Here is a 21,848-nt window from a genome sequence, read left to right as displayed (position 1 = left end):
TGGTTTCTTACTACCTTCTGACCCTGTGGGCTGTATATAAACTCCATGGAGAGAAAGACTGCAAGAAAATCTGAAGAAGCTGTTTTCATGAGAAGTATCTTAAAACTGCCTTGGCTTAGAAGTGAGCAAATCCCCAGGGGGGTTGTTTGCACAGAAACTGAGCCCTGTGATAAGCTAAAGCTTTGAATATTCAATCCAACAGCAACAGAATACACATTCTTTTCAAGTGCACATGGAACATTCCCCAGGGCAGAGCATATGATAGGCCACAAAAAAGTCTTAGCAAATTTAAGATTAGAATCACACCAAGTATCTTTCTCAAACACAATAGTTTGAAACTAGAAATCAACAAGAGGAAAGCTGGCAGATTTACAAGCATGTGGAAACTAAACAACATACTCCTGAACAACCAGTAGGTCAAAGGGGAAATCAGAGAAATAAAAAAAAAAAATCTTGAAACAAATGAAAATGGAAAACAGTATGTCAAAACCTCTGGGATACTGAAAAAGCAGTTCTGAGAGGGAAGTTTATAGTGATGCATGCATATATTTAAAAAATGGAAATATCTCAACTTTGCACAAGAAAGAACTTGTAAAGAAGAACAAACTAAGCCCAAAGTTAGTAGAAGGAAGGAAATAAAGATCAGAGTAGAAACAAATGAAATAGAGACTAGAAAAATAGAAAAGATCAAAGAAATTAAGAATCGGTTTTTCAAAAAAGATAAAGTTGACAAACATCCAACTAAACTAGGAAAAAAAAGAGATTATGCTCAAATAAATAAAATCAGATGAAATACTACACCTGAATCTACAGAAATACAAAAGATTATAAGAGACTACTATGAACACATTTTATGGTAGTAAATTAAATTAAGTCAGTTAAAAGAAATGGACAAATTCCTAGAAAGATATAACCTACCAAGACTGAATCGGGAAAAAATAGAAATTAATCTAAGTAGACCAACAACAAATAAGGAAGTTGAGCCAATAATCAAAAACCTCCCAACACAGAAAAGTCCAAAAGCACATGGCTCCAGGAGCAGATGGCTTTACTGGTGAATCCTGCCAAACATTTAAAGAAGAATTAATGCCAATCTTTCTCAAACCTTTTCAAGAAAACTGAAGAGGTAGGAATACTTCCAAACTCATTGTATGGGTCCAGCATCATCCTGACATTAGGGATCTAACTCTGTCTTCAATAAGAACTAGAAATAATTTCTTAGGCCAATTAGGTGTTCACTCCTATCTCCCAAATGATTGAGAGATGCAGAAGGAAGGTTAGACCTGAGTTGATCATGAAAGAAGAATTAATCAAGTATAGATACGGAGGGTGGAGAGAGGGGGACACACTTTTATTTTAGGCTCTGTCTCAAGCAGTGTTATCCTTTCTGACCCAAGAAGTGCCCACCTGTTAGTTATAACTTTTTATCAAGCAATGTTTCCTTGATACCTCAGTTCCTATTGCATAGTATCCTATAGTTAGTCCTCTTGTAGGTTAGTTAACTCAACCTGGGAACAATTTTGAATCCTAGTTCTCCAATGTACAAATCTCAAGTACTGCACCAGTCACATTGTCCAGTGCCACACCCATTATTTTTCAGATTGGCTCCACCAAGCCCTGGTCTCTGGAGTGAAGAGCTCCTCATAACACTTTCTGTCCATCCATTTGGGGCTCTGGAAAACAGGTACATTCCCTTGTGAGATCCAATCATTCCTCCAAGACTGTTGGGGAGACTAACTCCAGTGAGAACTCTCTCACTGCTGGAGGTTCCCTGGTTTTGACCCTAGGATCTTTTTCTTTTTTATTCTCTTTTCTTCTTGGTCTCTTTGGCCCTTATAGCTTTTACTCATTTCTCTTCATTTTTTGAGGCATATCATTTAGTCTTTGAAACCTACCCTCTTTTGGGGATCCGACTATCCCCTGGCTTAGCCAAAGTCTCTTCTTTCACTAAACTAGCACATCAAACCAGGGCAAATCAGGCAATATTTGTGGAATCATAACACACACAGGAATGTAAAGTAAGTTTGAATATTACTTAAGAAAGACTAGAGGGGCTTTAATGGACCACAATTAAAAATCTACATACATATTTTATTTTTTTATTTTTATTTAAAAATTTTTTTAAATGTTTATTTATTCTTGAGAGATAGAGAGTGACAGAACATGAGCAGGGGATGGGCAGAGGGAGAGACACAGAATCTGAACCCGGCTCCAGGCTCTGAACTGTCACCACAGAGCCCAACGTGGGGTTCAAACCCACAAACCATGAGATCATGACCTGAGCCAGAGTCTGACACCTAACCAACTGAGCCACCCAGGCGCCCCCAACCTACATATTTCAACATAGAAACTGTAGTCCCTGGTCTGAGGGTTTATCTATAACTCATCATTATTTTATATTAACAAAGATATTTTTTCTCTCATGTACACCAATCTTTACACACTTCAAATGCAGAGAACACTTCATATTTGCATTTCAGGCCATTCCAGCACAGTACCTACACATAGGCATCCCAATATTGAATGTTTAGAATTACATTGCTGGGGGTGCTTGTGTATCAATTCCATTTCTATGCATATATTTTAAGAACAGATGTATAGAGCTGTCCTTACCTTAAAATTTTTCTGATAGGATTTATATTGAAACGCACGTTTTTGAAGATCATCTAGAACTAACTGCAGATCGTGCAACATGAGCTTTATTTTGTCTTGGTCAGCAGTAATATCTAAGATCTGTGGATCCTGTAAAATTGAGATAATTTGTGATTAGTCATTCCTACTTTTTTATAGGGACCATTAAATTAAGTGAATTCATAAACATTTTCAAAAAATATTTTTTTCACTCTGATTTTTAGAAAATGTTTAAGTGGCTGTTTTTATTGCATTTAAAAGCAACATACGTACATCATAAAAAGTATAGAAATGTATAAAGAAGTGTCATGAGAACACCATTGTTTTTAAATAGGACCTAATATATTTTCCCTCATCTACTTTCATTTCCTACACTTCTTCAACTAACATGACTTCAGGTAAGGAGAGGTGCATGCAATAGGGAAGACAAAGAAAAGTATACAGTATAAGGGAAATTATCTTTTTACAATAAAAAAATAGAAAGCCCTTTGATTTCTGAGAGGTAAGAAGAGAGAAGATAAAGGACAAGTGGCCAGACACAAGTTTTCTGCCTGATTTTCTGGGGTTGAAACTCTTCGCAGTGAAGGGGAATGAAAAGGTTCAGATGCTAAGAAGAAACACCTAACTAGGTTTGGGAGAATCTGAGAAATTGGAATAATCTGAGAACTATTATAGCCATGGCTTGGGAGGCTAATCCCTGATTCAATATGGTACTGCATTCAGACTGACAACATGTTCTAGGAAAAGCTAAGGGAAATGTCTAGGCAGAAGGGCCTTGTGTTGACACTCTGATGCCTCATGCCTTGGTGTGGCATGTAGGGGATCATGAAGTTCTCATGTGACTTGATTCCAGCAATGGGAACTGCTGCAAGGACGGTGGACCAGAAGCAGTCTGAGGTCAGGATGAGAAGGCCACATCACTTGAGATTGTGGACTATGGCAGAAATGATGGACTGCAGCATCAGGGGTCAATGGTACCTAAAGAATCAAGAAGGACCCTTAGCTAACAGCTGTCTGGGACAACCAGTCCCCACACAGCCAAACTGCACTGGAAGTCCTATGGTCCAGAAGGCAGCAAGAGGAATGGGTTCCCCCTCCTTCCATCCACCAGAAGGAAATGCAGACTTCCACCTAGGGAGCAAGAGGTAGGAGACGCTGGTGGCAGGGGTGAAGAAATGTCCAAGAGGCATTGTGAATTGAATTAAAATCTATCAAAAAGAGACAAAGCTNTTATGGGGAAACAAATTTGGAAAAAAACTATTTGTAAAAAAAAAAAAAAAAAAAAGAGAGACCAAGCTAGAATGAAATGGACATTTCAAACTGAAATAAATTGAGTTATTACCAACTGTCACACATAGGGTTTTTTTACTCCAGCTCTCTCCATCAGCAGGAATAGAGGTCTTGACAGCAGGATGGTATCATTCATGAAAATAATAAAGTTGTAGTTCTTTGCTCAAGAGTGATAATGAATTCATTCCAACCCCTCTATGAAAGAAGCACTTGCTGGAGAGAACCTCTGCTGTCACTTCTGTGTGTGTGCATCATGCTTTCTACAATGCCTGATCACACAGGAAGCACTTGTTGGCATTTGCTCTCTATAACAATCCACATGCATTTATATAGTTAATAGGAAATTATCAACCATTGGAAGTAGACTGTTTAAGCTTGTCTAAGGTGTTATTTGTGTGACCCTGGGTAAGTTACTTAACTTCGCTGTCCTTCTGTTTTCTTCTTTATGAAAGGTAAATGATAAAACCTTAGGTGTTCTGAGAATTAACTGAGCTAAAACTTGGAAATGTATATAAGAATGTCCCAAGAGGCATTATTCACCATTGTCAAAAACTGTAAGCAACCCCAATATCCATCAGTCATGGAATAGTTAAATTGCAGAATACAGTAAAAAACTATGTAGCAACAGAGGTAGATAAACTACATCCAGTGACAGGATCACAGATGAATCTTAGGAATGTAACAAAATCAAATAAAGGGCATACTCTATGATTGTGTTTAATTGAAGTTCATAAACAGGCAAAATTGATTTATGGCATTAGAACTGAGGGTAGTGGCTGCCTTTGGAGAGGAAGAAAGGGCTAGTGATTAGAGGGCATCCTAAAGGTAGCAGTAACATTATGGTTCTTGACATGAGCAATGGATACTTGAGTATATTTCATTTGCTGATAATTCATGAAGTTGTAAAGTCATTACAGTTTTTTTTCTGGGTGAAAAATACAGGACTATTTCCATATAAAAATAAAAACAACAGCAAGTCCTTAGAATACTTGACACATAGTAAGTGTACAATAAATGTTAGCTACTTTTATGTTTCCATGTCATTATGTATAAATGTATATCATAAGCTTTAATGTCTGCATTGTATTTCTTACAGCAAATGTACTCTAACACATTTTCATCATCCTCTGTTGATGGACATTGTGATTTTCCCAGTTTTTCTTATTTAATTACAACATTATATGGATTTACACTTCTGTGATAAAATTTAGTCAATGTTAATAATAAAATAGTAGGTCATTACAAATTATATTTTCATGCATGCCTCTGGTAAGAGTCACCCAGATATCTCTTAAGAAATTCCCCTTGTATCTTTTAGGTAGTAAAATTGTTGCAAGTTAACAAAATATTCTTCATTATCATTTATCAATGTATACTCTGCATTTGCCTAAATGGGAATTTTCTAATATGTAGCTAAGCAAACTTTAAAATTGTGACAATAGCTACAACATATGTTAAAAAGTTATAAAAGCACTCATTTCAAAATAATACATACAAGTCAGGAGAAAGAAAATATTATATATGCTTTACTTGCAATGGTCTAGAATTTATTCAGTACTTAGAAGTTCAGAAACACATTCTATTTTAAATAGCAGCTCAAAGACATTGTTACTTGATTAGAATAAAATCACAATAAAATAAAAGTTAAATTGGATTAAAATGATATATGATCCTTAAACAGTTGAATTAAAATAGTCAAATTTCACACAGCTTATTTATTTTTATTTTTTAATTTTTCAATGTTTATTTATTTTTTTGAGAGAGAGAGTGTATGTGTGAGGGGGGGAAGGACAGAGAGAGAAGGAGACACAGAATCAGAAGCAGGCTCCAGACTGCTCCAGACTATGAGCTGTGAGCACACAGCCTGATGCAGGTCTCAAATCCACGGACCGCGAGATCATGACTTGAGCAAAAGTCAGATGCTTAACTGACTGAGCCACCCAGGGACCCCTCACAGATTTTTTTTTTTTTAATCCTGCTTTAGCTTACCTGTGCTAAGAGCTTTACTTCATTCACTTCATTGGTTAGGTCTTCAAGATCTCTACCCAAATGCAGAGAAAACTGCTTAATGCTTGTGTCTCTGTCACCCACAGATTTATCAATGGCATTCCGAACTGCAACGATGGATGGCTTCATAGTAGCGAAAACAGCAAAGTCTTCAGGAGGTGTGGGAACTTGATATTGTTCAATGAGCTTGTACATTTGAATCACGACATTCCCTTCATCTTCAAGAGTTTCAATCTAAACAGAAACATTGGTTCCTTCTTAAAGATATCAGAGTCCTATTGTTCCCTTTCAGGTTTATCTAATAGGAGATAGTCACTGTGCACTGTGAACAGCACACACTCATAGCCAGCACATGAGGCGTGTGCTTAATGTTACCATCAAACTCACTGAAGCCTGCCGAGTGATAAATATCGTCATTGCTACAATCCAGGTAATCAGGCCCAGGAGGCAGGTTGTTCAGAGCTGAGCACAGTTAGTATTACTCTTATAAATGTTTATTTTTTCCTTCTCTCTCTCTTTTGTTCTCACTTAGCATTAAACAGTAAATAGTGCCAATATTTAGTTTTCAGAGACAACATGTGCTATGAGGATGCTCAGTTGTAATATCTGAGCTTCCAGGCATGTGTGCTGAGCAGGGATTGTCCCAGAGCAGCCCCTGAGGTGTGCACAGGTCATGGTTCTGGCTGCATGTTCCCCACTGACCTTCAATAAATACTTCTACTACCTTCAAGTGACTATTAAACGTCTTCACTTTGATGTCCTACCTTGAGTGGACAGTGCTCTTCCTAATTTTGTAGGAAGGGACTCTCCAGTTTTGGGGGAAGCCTTCTCTCTTCTACTCTGCCACATAGTATAGAGGGAGCAGCCGTGTTTGGACAACTTGACCCAACCTCCTGGTCACAGGCTGAACCAAGCAGCACAAAACTGGGACTTTGTGAACTGGGCTGAGTATGCCCTCTCTCTGAACGTGGAAAGAGTTAGATGGTAGGTGTTGGCAGAGACCATTTGCTTCCATGTAGAAACAAAGCATGTCCTTGACATGAGAAGAGAACTGCAGAGAGGCTTCCAGAGAAATGCTTCCCAACTGTTAGCTTGAGATTCACAATCACCTTGCTCAACAAATTGTTGAGCCCTTCCCCTGAGTTTCTGATTCAGAAGATCTAGGATAGAGCCTGAGAATATGCATTTCTGAGTTTCCTGCTGATACTGATGCTGCTGGTCTGGGCCCACCCTTCCAAAACCAGTGTTCTAGAGAGGAGCAAAGATGAGAGACGGACAGAGAAAGGCCTTTTTGGTTTATTGATGCTGCTCCAGTTCTAAGTTCCTGTCCTCTTTAAAGGCTAGGCTCTATGCATGCCTTTGGATTCCATAAGATAACCCTGCAAACTTAGAATAAATATTCTCATCTTTCTAAGCTAACTATGTGGGTCTTTGTTACTTTCAACCCAAAGTCGAACATCTTAATAACATCTTAAGTAATAAATAGAACTAAGTTTCTATACACCAAGATCTGTTCATCTTCCTATGTTTCCTACATTTGGCACAAACATGTCCACGTTTCTCTGAGAGTGTCTTGGTTTACACTTAATGTTCCAGCCTCTTTCACTCTCAAAATTGGCCTGGTCAGACAGTGATTATGTTACTGGTTAATGATACCCTTGTCTACCTGTTCACTGCAGAAAGATATCCAAGAGTGATCTTAGACTTCTCCTGTCCCCACATTCAGTTGCCCGCTTAGTCCTTTCAATTCTGCTAACTTAATACTAGAATCTATTCCTTGTATCCTTGAAAAATACAGCTTTAGCTACATTTCATCAGCTTTCTCTATCAAACACCCTTTTTCCAGAGTGTACCAACTGCCACAGCCTGCCCTTGTCATGCTGCCTCAGGTATATGCACATGGTTTCCCCTCTCCCTGGAATCCTACCTGAGTAGATGTATTCTAGGAAATAGCTTGAATACCCCATCTTGCACAAAGCCTTCTGTGATTCATAGCCAAGAATGACCACAACTCCCCCCACAGCCTAAAACAGTATCCTGTACCTATACATATTATATAATAATTATTTGCTTTCATTACTGACTCTGAGCTCCTTGAAGGCAGGCTGACTCATTGTTTTAACTCCTGTACCCTGCAAGTGAGTGTTTACTATACTTTCTGAATGAATAAAGTTCCCAAAAAAAAGCTATTCATGTATGGTGAACATCTCCCTCAGGGAAACTCCTTCCCCAACACAACATCCAGAAATGCACAGACAACTTAGTGGGGATGGACACAGTCTGAGTTTTCTGCATGGCACATCAACTCTCTTGTTCAGGAAGAGCAGAGTGACAGCAATCTACCCTCTGCAACATGATCCTAACCCCTGTCATAGTTTATATAACAGGATGGGGGTGGGAGGCTGAATGCATTTAATAGACATTGAAAATTAATATGGGGGGGCAGAGAGAGAGAGAAAGAATGATTCTCTCTCTCTTGGTAGCATGTAACTTGGGAGCTGCTGTCAGCCATATTTGCTGCTGTAGAGTAAAGAAGCAGAAGCAGCTGGTCTGTAGATAAAGAGAAGCAGATCAGATCTTTAGAGAGATGCAGTAAGAAAGGCTGGAGAGAAAGAACTACCTGGATTTCCTACAGTCTTCTCATTCCTGGATCCGGTAAGTTTCTAAGCCTACTTACCTTTTTGATGAAGGGGGTAGGGTTCCTTAAAATACTACTGAATCCTTAGAGTCCTCTTGGCCTAAGCTAGCTCATTGAGGTATTTGTCCAAAGCACCTTAATGACTACAAATTGACTACAAATTGGCATCTTTAGAATCCTGGGATAATGTGTATGTACACCTGAGGGAAAGCCACAATCATCTGCCCTTTTGTGAAGATGCTGCTTCTTGAAACGAGAAACAAAATTGTTACATCTAAATTAGTGAATCACTAGGTTGTACACCTGAAACTAATGTAACATTGTGTGTCCACTATATTTCAATAAAAATTACTTTTATGGAAACATGAAAGAGCCTTTATTATTAAGAATATGTAATAGACTATCCAGTGGTTAATGACTTATCTTACTCAGTGTACATTTTTTATTTGTAACATATCTTCAATTTCTAGATGGTTAAGAAAATAATTTATCTCTGTTTCAAATGTCAATTGATACGAGTGAAAGCTTATGTAAAACTGACAATCGAAATTAAATACTAGGTTGCCTGTCACAGTGAAGATCCTGTGAGGAAGAAACCAAATTTATGGAGAGAAAGAAATAAGGGAGACAAAGGACTAAGTGTGTGTGTGTGTGTGTGTGTGTGTGTAAGAGAGAGAGAGAGAAAGAGAAGGGGGAAGTGAGTTGACCCCATCACTGACTGCCACCACTGAGTCCCATATCTACTGTTCTCTCCCAACCTCCACCTCCCTCTGGTAAGCTAGTTTGAATTGGGTTTTATTCCTAATGGTGAGGTGCCTGATTATCATGAAGATATGGATTAAGGGTCAAGACTTCCATTATGACCAGTATATAGATTACAGTTCCGTGATCACTGATCACAAGAAGAACTGCAAAACTGTGATTGAGAGCATTGGCTTTGCAATCAGAGACCCAAACTCTACCATATAATAAACTTTGTAATCGTGGACAACATAACCTTTTTTAGTCTTTTTCCTCATCTACAGAATGAGAATAAAAATTATCTACACTTCTTAAGTTTTTGTGAGGATTAAAATGTAATATATATTTAAAAATTTAGTGCAATTCTTGACTAGTTGTAAGAGTTTGATCAATGTTAGCTGCCATTATTGCTGTGATGTAGGGTGTTCACCTATATTGTCTGAAAGTGTTCTGATATTTTGATAGCTGTTTTTTGACCTTCAATTCAGTCCCTCTGTTTGTCTTATTTGTTTTCCTTACCTACCACAAGGTCTTGAATGTTGAGCCATATAAAAATCAACTCACCCTTTCCTGAATTTCATCAAGAAATATTAAGCTGTTAACATATTCTATGGTGGTAGTTGGAACAAATTCAAGTTTATACTCTGCATCTTGTGCCTCAGAGATAATGGCATCCACTTTTTTCTTGCTTTGACGAGGAAGCATATAATTTAGCACCTAGGAAAGAAAAAGAAAACGTAAATCATAACTATTTAAATATTTCCACTTTAATAAATATTTAAATTTTTAAAATGTTTTATTTATTTTTGAGAGAGAGAGAAAGACAGCCTGAGTAGAGGAGGGTCAGAGAGAGAGGGAGAAACAGAATCCAAAGACAGGCTCCAGGCTCTGACCTGTCAGCACAGAGCCTGATGTGGGGCTTGAACACACGAACTGTGAGATCATGACCTAAACCAAAGCAGGGTGCTCAACTGACTGAGCTACCCAGGTGCCGCTTAAATAAATCATAATTAAATTAGTAGGTATTGGCTCTGTCTTCCGTCATTTACACTAGGGGTCAGCAGAGGCTTTCTGTTAAGGATCAGATGGTAAATATTTTAGATTTGCAGGACATACCGTCTCTGCCACAACTACTCAACTCTGCCCTTGTTGTGAGAAAGCAACTGTAGGTAATACAAATGCAAACTGTCATGGTTGTATGTACAAAACAGCTGGAAGACTGGATTTACCCTGTGAGGTATGGTTTCCCAATCCCTGCTCTATACCGTGGTTTCACCGGAGGTATTTGAGAATATTACAGATATACTCTGACTCCAAAGGAAGACATCAAAGTTAATTCAGGATCAGTACAAATTTCCTCACGTCTACAATTCCCCAAAATATAATCAGACCTTTAGGTACAGTTTCAGAGCAGGAAATGATGTCCTAAACTTGATCTCACTATCCTAAGTCAACCAGTGTACCCATGAGGACACTGAGCTGTTAGAGTGGCATCTCTTCTGCAGGAAGCGTTGAAATATTCCAACAAAGGTAAACAGAATGGGGAGTAAGAGGCTACTCTGAGCCCTGCAAGTGCCCTTCCTCCCCTCATCTGAAGGCTGACTATGCCTGGGACAGAGAGAATACAAGACTTTTTGCCTGGGACAGAGAGAATACAAGACTTTTCTTAGAAATTAAGGATGCCCCGTAGGTTATGTTAATTTTAAACATTTGTAATACTACAACATAAAGATAGGCTATTTGTGGGGGAAAAATTGTAAGATAATTATAGGGACTATAATTAAAATGTTTCCTAGCTCATAGTTACCTCCAAGCATCGCAAAGGTGATGGAATCAGTTTTTCTTTTAGCAGCTTTGTATCAATAAGCAGCAATCCTACATTTCTGGTGGGTCTTAGAGCTACTGCATCCTTGTGCTGTTTATGATATTTTTCCAGTTGTTCTCCAAAAAACTTAACATCTACATGAAATTATCATACAAAGCATAAAATACATCATATTAAATTTTAAAGGATTATTATGAAATATGTTAAAAATCATTGCATTAATAAATTTACATATGTATTTATAATGCTATTTTCCTAATGTGGAATTCCACATATAACTTCAAAATGTTAATTCATAATGCTTTATATCTTATCATGTACTAAAAACAACTAATAGTCAATAATGTAAATGTTTTCTGGCTCCTATTAAGAGATGGCAGATAAAAATAATTTGTAATTGCATTAGAGGGTCTAATCTGGAATGGAGTGGATTTTTGAGTCAAGTAGATTTGAAGGTGGGCTTCTTCCACATGGAAAAGTTCTTCCACATAGAACCTCCATGTAAAGCATTTTGAGGCCATTAACAACAAAAGTTTAAAATACAAGAGATTGAGCTTAGCTGAAGTTATCTCCATTCCTCTTCCCAACACCTGTTTGCCCACCTTGCTCCTACATCATGGTTGAGGCCTTTGTGGATGTGAATCTGCCATATGCCACAGTTGCATTTTGATAATCTCCCTATTTTCATTTTCTCCCTTCTGCAATCCATCTAGGACCAGTGGAGGCCTGATTACCTTTGAATAAAACTGTATCATACTGTTGGTCAAAAACAGTCCTTTTAATACACATGCAACACTAAACTTCTCTACTTGTCTTTAAAAATCCTGTGTGCTCTGAGCCTGTAAAAAATTAGCTAACTTTCTATCCAAGTGCTTCCTCCACCTGGGTCAAATTGATTTCCTTACTATTCCCTGTTCTCCCTCTATAACCTTTCTCCACCATTCCGAAAAGGGTGTTGATTCTTGTTTTTATTAACATCATCTCCTCTCCTGAATATAAGGTGAAATGTGACCTAGTATAAAGAACATACAGTGTTAGAAAACCTAAACTCAAGTCTTTAACCCATATTTGGCTTGTGTAAGTCACTAAATCTTTCTGAGCTTTAGCTTCCTTATAACACAGAAGGGTCAACAATAATCTATCCTACTCATTTCAGAAGGTTTAGATGTGTGTATTTTTGAGAACTGACAATATGAGACATCAAGAAATCTGAGAAGTCCTCTGGCAAGGAAGCCTGTATAATGTTGCTTGGTCTAGTATCTTCTAAACTTATTTGAACACAGAGCTTTTTTTCATGGTATCATGTAACTATCTTTCAGAATAGTGATCCAAGCATTAGAAATAGAGTAGATATAGAAATGATTCAAGTAGAAAAGGAGAGATAACTCCTAAAATCCTAAGACTTTTAAAAAGTGAAGAACCCTATAAACACTGTTAGACTCCATTTGGCGAGCCAACACAAGAATAATGGGTACATTAGAAGAAGAGAAGGAGGAGGTAGAGAGTTTATTTAAAGAAATAATAGCTGTGAACTTCCCAAACCTGGAGTAAGAACTAGACATACAAATCCATGAAGCTAATAGATCACCTTACTATCTCAATACAAAAAGACCATCTCCAAGACACATTACTATGAAACTTTCAAAAGTTAATGATAAAGAATCTTAAAGGCAGCCAGGGGGAAAAAGAAAGTAACCTACAAAGGAACTATTAGACTCATTAGACTATGAGCAGATTTCTCAGGAGAAACTCTACAGGCTGGGAGAGAATAGAATGATGTATTCAAGTGTTTGAAAGATAAAAATTGCCAGCTAAGAATACTGTATCTAGCAAAGTTATCCTTCAGATATAAAGAAGAAATAAAGACTCTAAGACAAGTAAAAGCTAATGGAGTTCATCACTACTAGACCTCCCTTACAAGAAATGTTGAAAGGAGCTTATCTACCTGAAATGAGAAAAATACATGAAACTTTGAGTAAGGTTATAAATAGAATCAGAAAACTGTAACTCTATTTTAGAATAGGTTGTTAAACAATTATAGGAACAATTAGAGGGAAAAAATGTTAAAAATAACTATAGCTACTATAATTTGGTAACAAACTCACAGCATATAAAGGGATAATTGTTGCAACATAAATATAAAAGGGGAGGAGGAAAATAAAAAAAACTATATAGGCAAATGAAGATAAATTACTAGTAGTAGAAAAAGGACAATTTTATCTATGAGACATTTTATACATACCTCACAGTAACCACAAAACAAAAATCTAGAGCAAACACACACACATACACATACACACACACACCCCAGAGAAACAGACCAAATCATCATAGAAAACCACCAAACTAAAAAGGTAAACAGAAAATACAAAGAAAAAAAGAGAGAGAAAGAGATACAAAACAACCAAAAAACAAAAATAAAATGGCAGTAGTAAGTCTTCATATATCAATGATTACCCTAAATGTAGATGGATTGAACTCACCAATGAAAAGGCACAGAGTGGCTGGCTGGATTGAAAAACAAAACCCTACCATATGCTGTTTTCAGAAGATTCATCTCAGCTTTAAAAAACATAGATTCAAAGTGAAGACGTGGAAGATGATACTCTAAGCAAGCAATAACCAAAAGAAAGTGGATGGAGCCATACTTATATCAGACAACACAGACTTCAGGCCAAAAATTGCAACAAGAGACAAAGACCACTATGTGATGATAAAGGTGTCAATAGATCAAGAAGATATAACAATCATCATTAAGCTTTGAAATGTATTAAGCAGACACTAACAGATCTTAAGAGAGAAATCAACAACAATACAATAAAAGGAGAGGACTTTAATACGCTACTATCATCAATGAATAGGTCATGCAGACAGAAAATCAACAATAAAATGGAACTGGATTACATTTTAGAACAAATGGACTTAACAGACATACATAGAACATTCCATCCAACAGCAGAATATACATTCTTCTCAAGTGCACATACCACACATTCTCCGGGATAAATTACACGGTAGGCCACAAAACTGCTCTTAATAAATTTAAGACAACCAAATCATACCAACTATGAGGATGTGGTGAAAAGTAATTCTACAGAAAATAACCCAGAAATGAATAAATTCTTGCATTTTATCAGGCCAACTTTTTTGGGTCATCATTTCTGTCACTATATACCAACAAACAGAAACTGGACTGCTATAAACCTCGATATTCCTCTCAAAAATAATTAGCAAGGACAACTGGAAAACTCACCAGGTTCTTGAAGTTTAAGAGCTTGTAAATCAAGACTTTCATTTTCCTTGAAGAATATCTGGAACTTTTCAAACGTAGCTGCATATAATCGGGCAGATTCAAATGCTGCGTGTATGGTTTCCTAAATGTTATAAATAAGCAGACAAATAAAATTGTTTTTCTGAGCAGAATTCAGGTCAATATAACTAAAACAAACACAAATGCCTTCTCTGTGTCCAACAATATGCTTTGACCTAGGGATACATGAGTGAGGGAAGATATCATCCTTGATGTCAAAGAGCAGTTAATGGATTCTCTTATGAAGTAAAAGAAAAAAACACATCTTCAAACCTGACTTTTGAAGAACTGTTCCTTATGATTAAAAGGAAGCATACTTATAATTTTTTAAGGAATAACTCCTCAATCCTTGTCTTTCAAGGGTTTCACATTTTTTTAATGACCTTTACATTTTCTAAGAGTATCTCATTTGTGTGTGTGTGTGTGTGTGTGTGTGTGTGTGTTTTATACCTTCTAATGCTTAATTTCAGTTATACATTCTTGGTAGTAATGCCATAGAAATGATGTATGTTCTTAGTGCATCATAGCAGAAGATGCAATTGTCCCAGTCCCAGTGACGTTAACATGTTAGTTACGGTGGTGTCTGACAGGCTTCATCGCAAACTTACTATTTTCCCCTGAAATCAATAAATACCTTATGTACAGATGCTTTGAGACAAACTACTGTTTCTCATTGTACTTTTGCATACTCATTTTAATATGCATTGGAGATTCTTGTTTCTATGATAGCCATCATGATTTTTCTTTATGTTTCCTTCTACATTTATTAGTTGACATTCTGCTCTAAGGAAAAGCTTTCCCTTCTCATTCAATTCATTTCTTCATTCATAATATGGACTAATGTGTCTTCATTTTATTCAAAGCTTTATGATACTTTTATTTTTTTTTTAAGTTTACTTATTTATTTTGGGAGAGAGAGAGAGTGGCAGAGAGAGAGGGAGAGAGAATCCGTAGCAAGTTGTGTTGTCTGCGCAGATCCCAACACGGGGCTCAGACCCATGAATTGTGAGATCATGTCCTGAGCAAAAATCATGAGTCACTTACCCTACTGAACCACCCACAAGGTGCACCGCAAGGGCTTATGATACTTTTGTAATCAGTATTTATTTTAATGGTCAAATTGTCTCAGGGAGACCCTTCTATGGCCTTGATACTTGAAAAACTATCTTGAATAGATAAAAATTATTGATTCACAGTTTCATCCCTTAACTTTTATTAAGAAATGCTGTTTCATTATTGTCTTGCTTTATACATTGTTTCTGAGAAGTCTGATGCTGGTCTAATTCTCTTACTTTTAAGTTATTTGACCTTTGTGTGTTGAGACCTGGAGGAATTTTTCTTTAGCTTTAAAAGATAATAGTTTTAAGAGGATGTATGTCAGAATTGATTGTTTGGGTCAATTTTCCAAGGTACTCTACAGGCCTTTTTTTTTTTTTTTTAAATTTTTAATGTTTATTTATTTTTGAGACTGAGAGAGTACAAGCAAGGGAGGGACAGAGAGAGAGAGGGAGACACAGAATCTGAAGCAGGCTTCAGGCTCTGAGGTGTCAGCACAGAACCCGATGTGGGGCTGGAACGCACGGACTGCGAGATCATGACCTGAGCCGAAGTTGGAGGCTTAACCGACTGAGCCACCCAGGGGCCCCTCTACAGGCCCTTTCAATATAGATTCAGGTTTTCTTTTCTTGGACTACAGTTATGAATGTTTGCTTTACCCTAAGTTTTGCTTTTCCCCTTTGGGGACATCAATTAAATATTATTTCTTCTTTGCATTTTCTATTCCAATTATTTTCTCTCTGAGCCTTTTACTTTTATCTCTAGCTTATTTTTATTCCCTTGTCTTTGTCTTTCCTTTATTCTCATTTACCTATCATTCTTCTAATTATTAAATTTTCATTTGAGTTTATCTTCCCTTGGTCACCATGTAATTTAGGCTTCATTTATGAGATGATTTTGTCTTTTATTTCCCATTTCTATTTTTGATTTTGAATTTTTGATTCAATGTGATTGTACACATATTCAAATGTTTATTTGAGGATATCTACTTTAGTTGGTAACATATCTTTTGTTTCATGGTTTTGGGGTAGGGAAAGGAAGGAGCATTCATCAGATCTTTTAATCTTCTCTTTCTGTTTCCTTCTTATAGTAGCTTTGCATGAATTTAATAGATCTTCATTTCTTCAGTTTGTGGAATTGAAGTGATTTCTGGGATTTATAACTCAAGGGTATTCTATTTGTCAGTGTAGCAGTGTGCAAATTTTTAAATTTTTTGGTGGTGGGGAAAAATTGGGTGTGCTTTGATTTTTTTGGTTCCCTTTTGTCTTGTAGGACCTTAATTTTTCACCAGTGGCTTCATTTCCCCTGTGCCACCCAATGTTTAAATAAGGCCTCTTTTTCCTTCTTAACCTTATTTTCTCCACTGGTAGTGATACCATCTCAGATAATTTGTACTTCTAAATCCTTTCCTATAGTCAGTGCTCTGATATGCCAGGGCTTTAAAAAAGAAATCACTTTACTATTTAGAAATTAAGTAGCATTCAGTTTAAAGATAGAAAGGAAGAAACTATATTACTCAATTTCTTAAAAATTGAGACTATAATAAAATATTTTTAGTAAAAGTAAATGTACCTTTATTTGAAGGATAATTGTGTGAAAATTCTTATCATCATCAAATACTGCTGATAGGCTTGGACCAAATCCACAAGTTTTTTCTTCAAGTTTGTTGTTAATGTAAGGTCTGGTATAAGCATCAAAATATACATCAGGTACAAGATTAGGAACTGATAGCACAGTGTTCTGGAATTGATTAATTGCACCTGAAATACCATCCTGTTAGACAGAAAAACATAAACATAAATGTAAGCATATATGATATTTATGAATAATTTTGAATTTTCTGAAATGCCAAAATAAATAACACATTTGACCATACCAAACACTGTGTTGATTCTGAGTACATACAAATCATGTGAAGGACATGAGCCTTCTGGTCAAGAAGGGACATAAGAGCCCAGTGCCTCTACGGGAGCTTCTGAGTGAGGCTCCAACCACAGGGACCTCAGCAGTCTGCTTGTCTGTGTAAATATCCTAAAATAACGTATCTGATAAATCACAGAATCATGAACTGCTGGAATTGGCAGCAACCTTAAAACTCACCTGCCTTCTCATCTTACAGATACATAAAATGAACCCTAGAGAGTTAAGCAGTTTCCCTAACACCAAATAGCCCATTAACTATAAAACTAAGACTGGAATCTAGAGATCCTGGTTATTAGTGCCTTTGTGGTTCAGTATACCAGGAAACATAGATCCTGATAGGTCTATTAATCTATACATGTAGACAAATGTGGAAGGTAGAATTCCACGATGGAGCTCAAGATTCCCTCTCTCTGGGAATACATGCACTGTATGATCCCTTCCTCTTGAATATGGAGGTCTGGAGGGCCTGTGGATATGACTGGATGCCCCTCCCACTATTGGGTTACATTATATTAAAAGTTAAAGGAGGAGCACCTGGGTGGCTCGGTCAGTTAAGTGTGAGACTTTGGCCCAGGTCATGATCTAAGGGTTAATAGTTAATGGGTTCAGGCCCTGCATTGAGCTCCATGCTGGTGGTGCAGAGTCTGCTTGGGATTCTCTCTCTCTCCCCATCTCTCTCTCTCTCCCCCTTCCCTGAATATGCTGTCTCCCTCCCTCCCTCCTTCTCTATCTCTCTCTCTCTCAAAATAAATAAATAAACTTTAAAAAAGGAAGTTAAAGGAATTTTGCAGATATAATTAAGGTCCCAAATCAGTTGACTCTGAGTTCATTGAAAAGGTATATCCTGGGTACACGTGACTGAATCAGGTGAAAACCCTTAAAAGAGGGCTTGAGCCCTTCCCAAAGGAGATTTTCTAACTCGTGTTGAAGAAGCAAACATCCATACTGTAAACTGCTTATAGAGTTTGCCACATGGTAAAGAATTGCAGGTGGTTTCTAGGATCTAAGAGTAGTCCCCTGCTGACATCCTTCAAGAAAATAGGAACTTCAGTCCTCTACCTGCATCGAGGTGAGCTGTTCAACAACTTGAGGGAACTGAGAAGTAGATCCTTTTCTAGCCAAGCCTACAAGGAGGCCTCATCATAGCCCAAACCTGCATGGCAGCCTGCAGAGACTTTGAAGCAGAGGATGGGCCCAGAATTCTGACCCACAGAAAGTTGAGATAACACAAGGCTGTTGTTTTAGGCTGCCACATTTGTGGTAATTTGTTACACCACAACAGATAACTAAAATAAACTTTTCACCAATGCAGCATACCTAAAAAGATTTCAAAAATCTATTTACTATAGTCAATTTTAAATTTTGTGTAGAATATGTTTTCTTGATGGTGTATCCTACCAAGCCCCCAGTCTGTCTCAACTTAAAGAAAATGTGCTAAACTTTTAGATCATTTTTATGTAGACATAACACTGTGTATAGAACAATACTTTTTCCCTTTTCTTCTATTCATCTTTGAGGAGTGACAACAATCTTGCCAATCATTTGACAGTCAAACAGTTGCTTCATTTTCCAAAAAGTTATGTATGTACAGGTGCTGTCTCAAGAAACACACACCAAGAAGTCTTCCAAAGAAGGATCGAAGAGTAATGACTGGACTGTCAAAATCAGTTCTGTGAGAAACATGGGGATGAGAGACTCATCTTCTTCCTGTTTTTCCACCACAGAGGTCCCCTGAAATGAGCACATTGGCAGTGTTATAAAGATGTAAGAACCAAGGTGGAAGATTAAAAAAAAAATAAAACCCTCTGTATTACATGAAGCATTATACAATTAACTGATTTCATCATGTTGGCATGTCTTTCAGTGAATATTACCACAGAAATTAAAAATTTAAGGCAAACACTGAAAGATGATACAACAGTGTAAAACTCTCCTCCTTATAAAAATATTATCAGCAAAATGGAAAGGCAAACAAGCTGGAAAAATATGTCAGTAGTGAATATAGAATATAGAAAGTTGATACTATTTAAATACAAATATACTCAATATACTCAATAGAAATGTATACTAATAACTAATAACTAATAATATAACCATTGATATTAAAATAGAAATGTACTTAAATAGAAAAATGGGCAAAGGGTATGATCTGACATTTCTTAAAAGAAATATACAAGTAACCAATCACTCTCCTCCGCATTCCCATACTCCTGATAATTTACTCAGTAACAACATTTACTGAGCATTCACTGTGTGCCAGACAGTGTTAGTATTCATGTGCCCACACCTACCACATGAAGCAGGGATCATTATTACCCCCACGAGAAAAATATGATCTGAAGAAGGTAAGCCATTTCACCCAAGACACACTGGTTATTAAGTGCCAGACCTATGCTTTTATCCCTGCACTGGGGTGACAATTAAAGAAATATAACAATTAAATATAACAATTAAAAACAGTGATATACTACTTACATCCATCAGATTGACCAAAATGAAAATAAATGATAATATCTAGCGTGCCTGTGGCTCATTCTCAAACATTGCTAGGAAGGTTGCAAATTGACACAAAATCTTCTAGCAAGTTAATCCATCAGTATCAAACGCCTTAACAAGTGAGCATATTTGAGACCCAACAATTCCACTTTTAGGAATTTCTTCTAAAGGGAAAAAAATCAGATGTGTGAAAAATGTACGGATAAGGATGTCCTTTGCAGTATTATTTGGAATAATGAGAAAGTGATCAACAACAGAAAAAGAAGATATATAGTAGATACATTTTTATGTGAGAATATTGCATGGAAGAGTACATACTGACTTGCGAGATTTTTCACAATACATTGCTAGGTGGGAAAAGCATGTGATAAGGCAGCAAGTGAAGTATGATACTTTTTTTCCCCACTGGAAACAGATATCTTTGGAAACATGAGGATCTTTTTCTTCGTATATTTCTGTGTTCCTCCCATTTTTTCACTTAGCATATATTACTTTTATAGCTAGAAAAATAAATGTTACTTTCAAAATGTAAAGGTATTTAGAAAAAGAAGGAATTGAGATTAGGGGAGGAGAGAAAATAATAAAAAGAGTATGCAACTAAAATTCAACATCTGGTGAAAAAGGAAACTATGGCAAAGAGCATCCAGCGTTGAAACTTCATAACTGGGTTTCCTGGGGGGAGTAAGGGGAGGGGTAGTTGACAAGGGCAGGCAGGAAGCTTGATGAAACTAGGTATGCATGTTTTGCTATGTTTTTAGGTATCTGGCATGAAGCTATTATCTGGGATGGAGCTAGGGGAAACTTACTGGGAAACATGGATATGAGATGATATAATTTCTCTCTCAGCCACCAGAAAATTTGTGGCACTTCATCTCAAACATCTCCAATTAATCTGTGTCTCTAAGATCAACATCATCCTAAGAGGCTATCTACTCAAAGCAGAAAGATTTGCTTCCATGATTTGCTTCTTCTCACCTCTAAACCATTGCTTATCTCTTTCATTTACACAACTTCCCTGCTTCTCTAAGCCAGTTCATGCCTATGATGACCCCCAAATGTAAGCTTTACTGGGGGCTAGAATCCTGTCTACATTTTTCATCATTATATACCCAACACCCAGCATAGGGATTGGTACATAGTAGGTACTTAAATATTTGTCCAATGTACACATGAAGAGCCTTTAGCAAATTTCTATGAGACAACATCTAGCACAATGGTTGCTTTCTCTCTTATTAGATACTTGTTAATACGGTGATTTTCATTTTGCCATTTCAAGTGTATACGGTAAGCTTGGATTATCCTGTGAAATCTTCTAAGCATTTCTGCTACTTCCAGTACACAGAAAATAGCATCATTGATAGTGCATAGTAAGCACTCCTCAATAAATGCTGACCTATGAATTTTCTTAATTTTGTCTGAATATACCTTTTTATCAATGACTTCAGGCTTCTCTTCAGTAATCCATTTCTGAATGACATCTGCTGAAGGTGTTCGTTTTAGCTTGTCAGTGAGATAATTCAAAAGAGAGTTAACAGAATTTACTGTTAGGACGTGCATTGTGTTCTCAATTAGATAGTCATTTAGACGGATAAAGCTTGAAAAGAAAAAAAAATACAGCTTCAGTTTTCTATATTCACTACTATTTTTTAAAGTGACAGTAAAACCAAATATTCACATTTAAAAATATCATAATTTCTCTTTGAATTTCCATTTATGTTATAATAACAGAGACTTGTTGTCCAGAAGAGTTATCCTTGGACATTCCTCATTTTAAAACACAAGTATATTCAAATATATAGCATCAGCTTAGCTGAGTGTTCTAACTATTCAAAAGGATATTTAATGAGCAATATAGTTGGTATCAAAAACACACCTACCTCAGCGAGCCAAAAGGGCCATAAGATTTTTGAGAGATGCTTTAAAGAAGAAAT

The 21,848-nt window shown here is 36.8% G+C and overlaps 1 protein-coding gene across 1 annotated transcript in view; it reads right to left on the bottom strand.

Moving 5' to 3' along the window:
- Positions 1-21,848, bottom strand: part of DNAH6 (dynein axonemal heavy chain 6) — a 209,415-nt gene that overhangs the window by 148,271 nt on the left and 39,296 nt on the right. The window contains exons 9-16 of the mRNA XM_077751897.1: positions 21,343-21,511; positions 19,036-19,152; positions 17,071-17,271; positions 14,386-14,506; positions 11,115-11,266; positions 9,872-10,024; positions 5,911-6,162; positions 2,614-2,742 (exon numbers count right to left, since the gene is read on the bottom strand). Of these exons, the coding sequence (XP_077608023.1) occupies positions 2,614-2,742; positions 5,911-6,162; positions 9,872-10,024; positions 11,115-11,266; positions 14,386-14,506; positions 17,071-17,271; positions 19,036-19,152; positions 21,343-21,511 (1,294 nt within the window). The remainder of the gene's footprint in view (positions 1-2,613; positions 2,743-5,910; positions 6,163-9,871; positions 10,025-11,114; positions 11,267-14,385; positions 14,507-17,070; positions 17,272-19,035; positions 19,153-21,342; positions 21,512-21,848) is intronic.

Source organism: Crocuta crocuta, unplaced genomic scaffold (genome assembly GCF_008692635.1).
Source record: "Crocuta crocuta isolate KB4526 unplaced genomic scaffold, BGI_CrCroc_1.0 scaffold430, whole genome shotgun sequence".
NCBI lineage: Eukaryota > Metazoa > Chordata > Mammalia > Carnivora > Hyaenidae > Crocuta > Crocuta crocuta.
The sequence above is the reverse complement of the archived record's forward strand: the minus strand, read 5'-3'. Positions and strand labels throughout refer to the sequence as shown.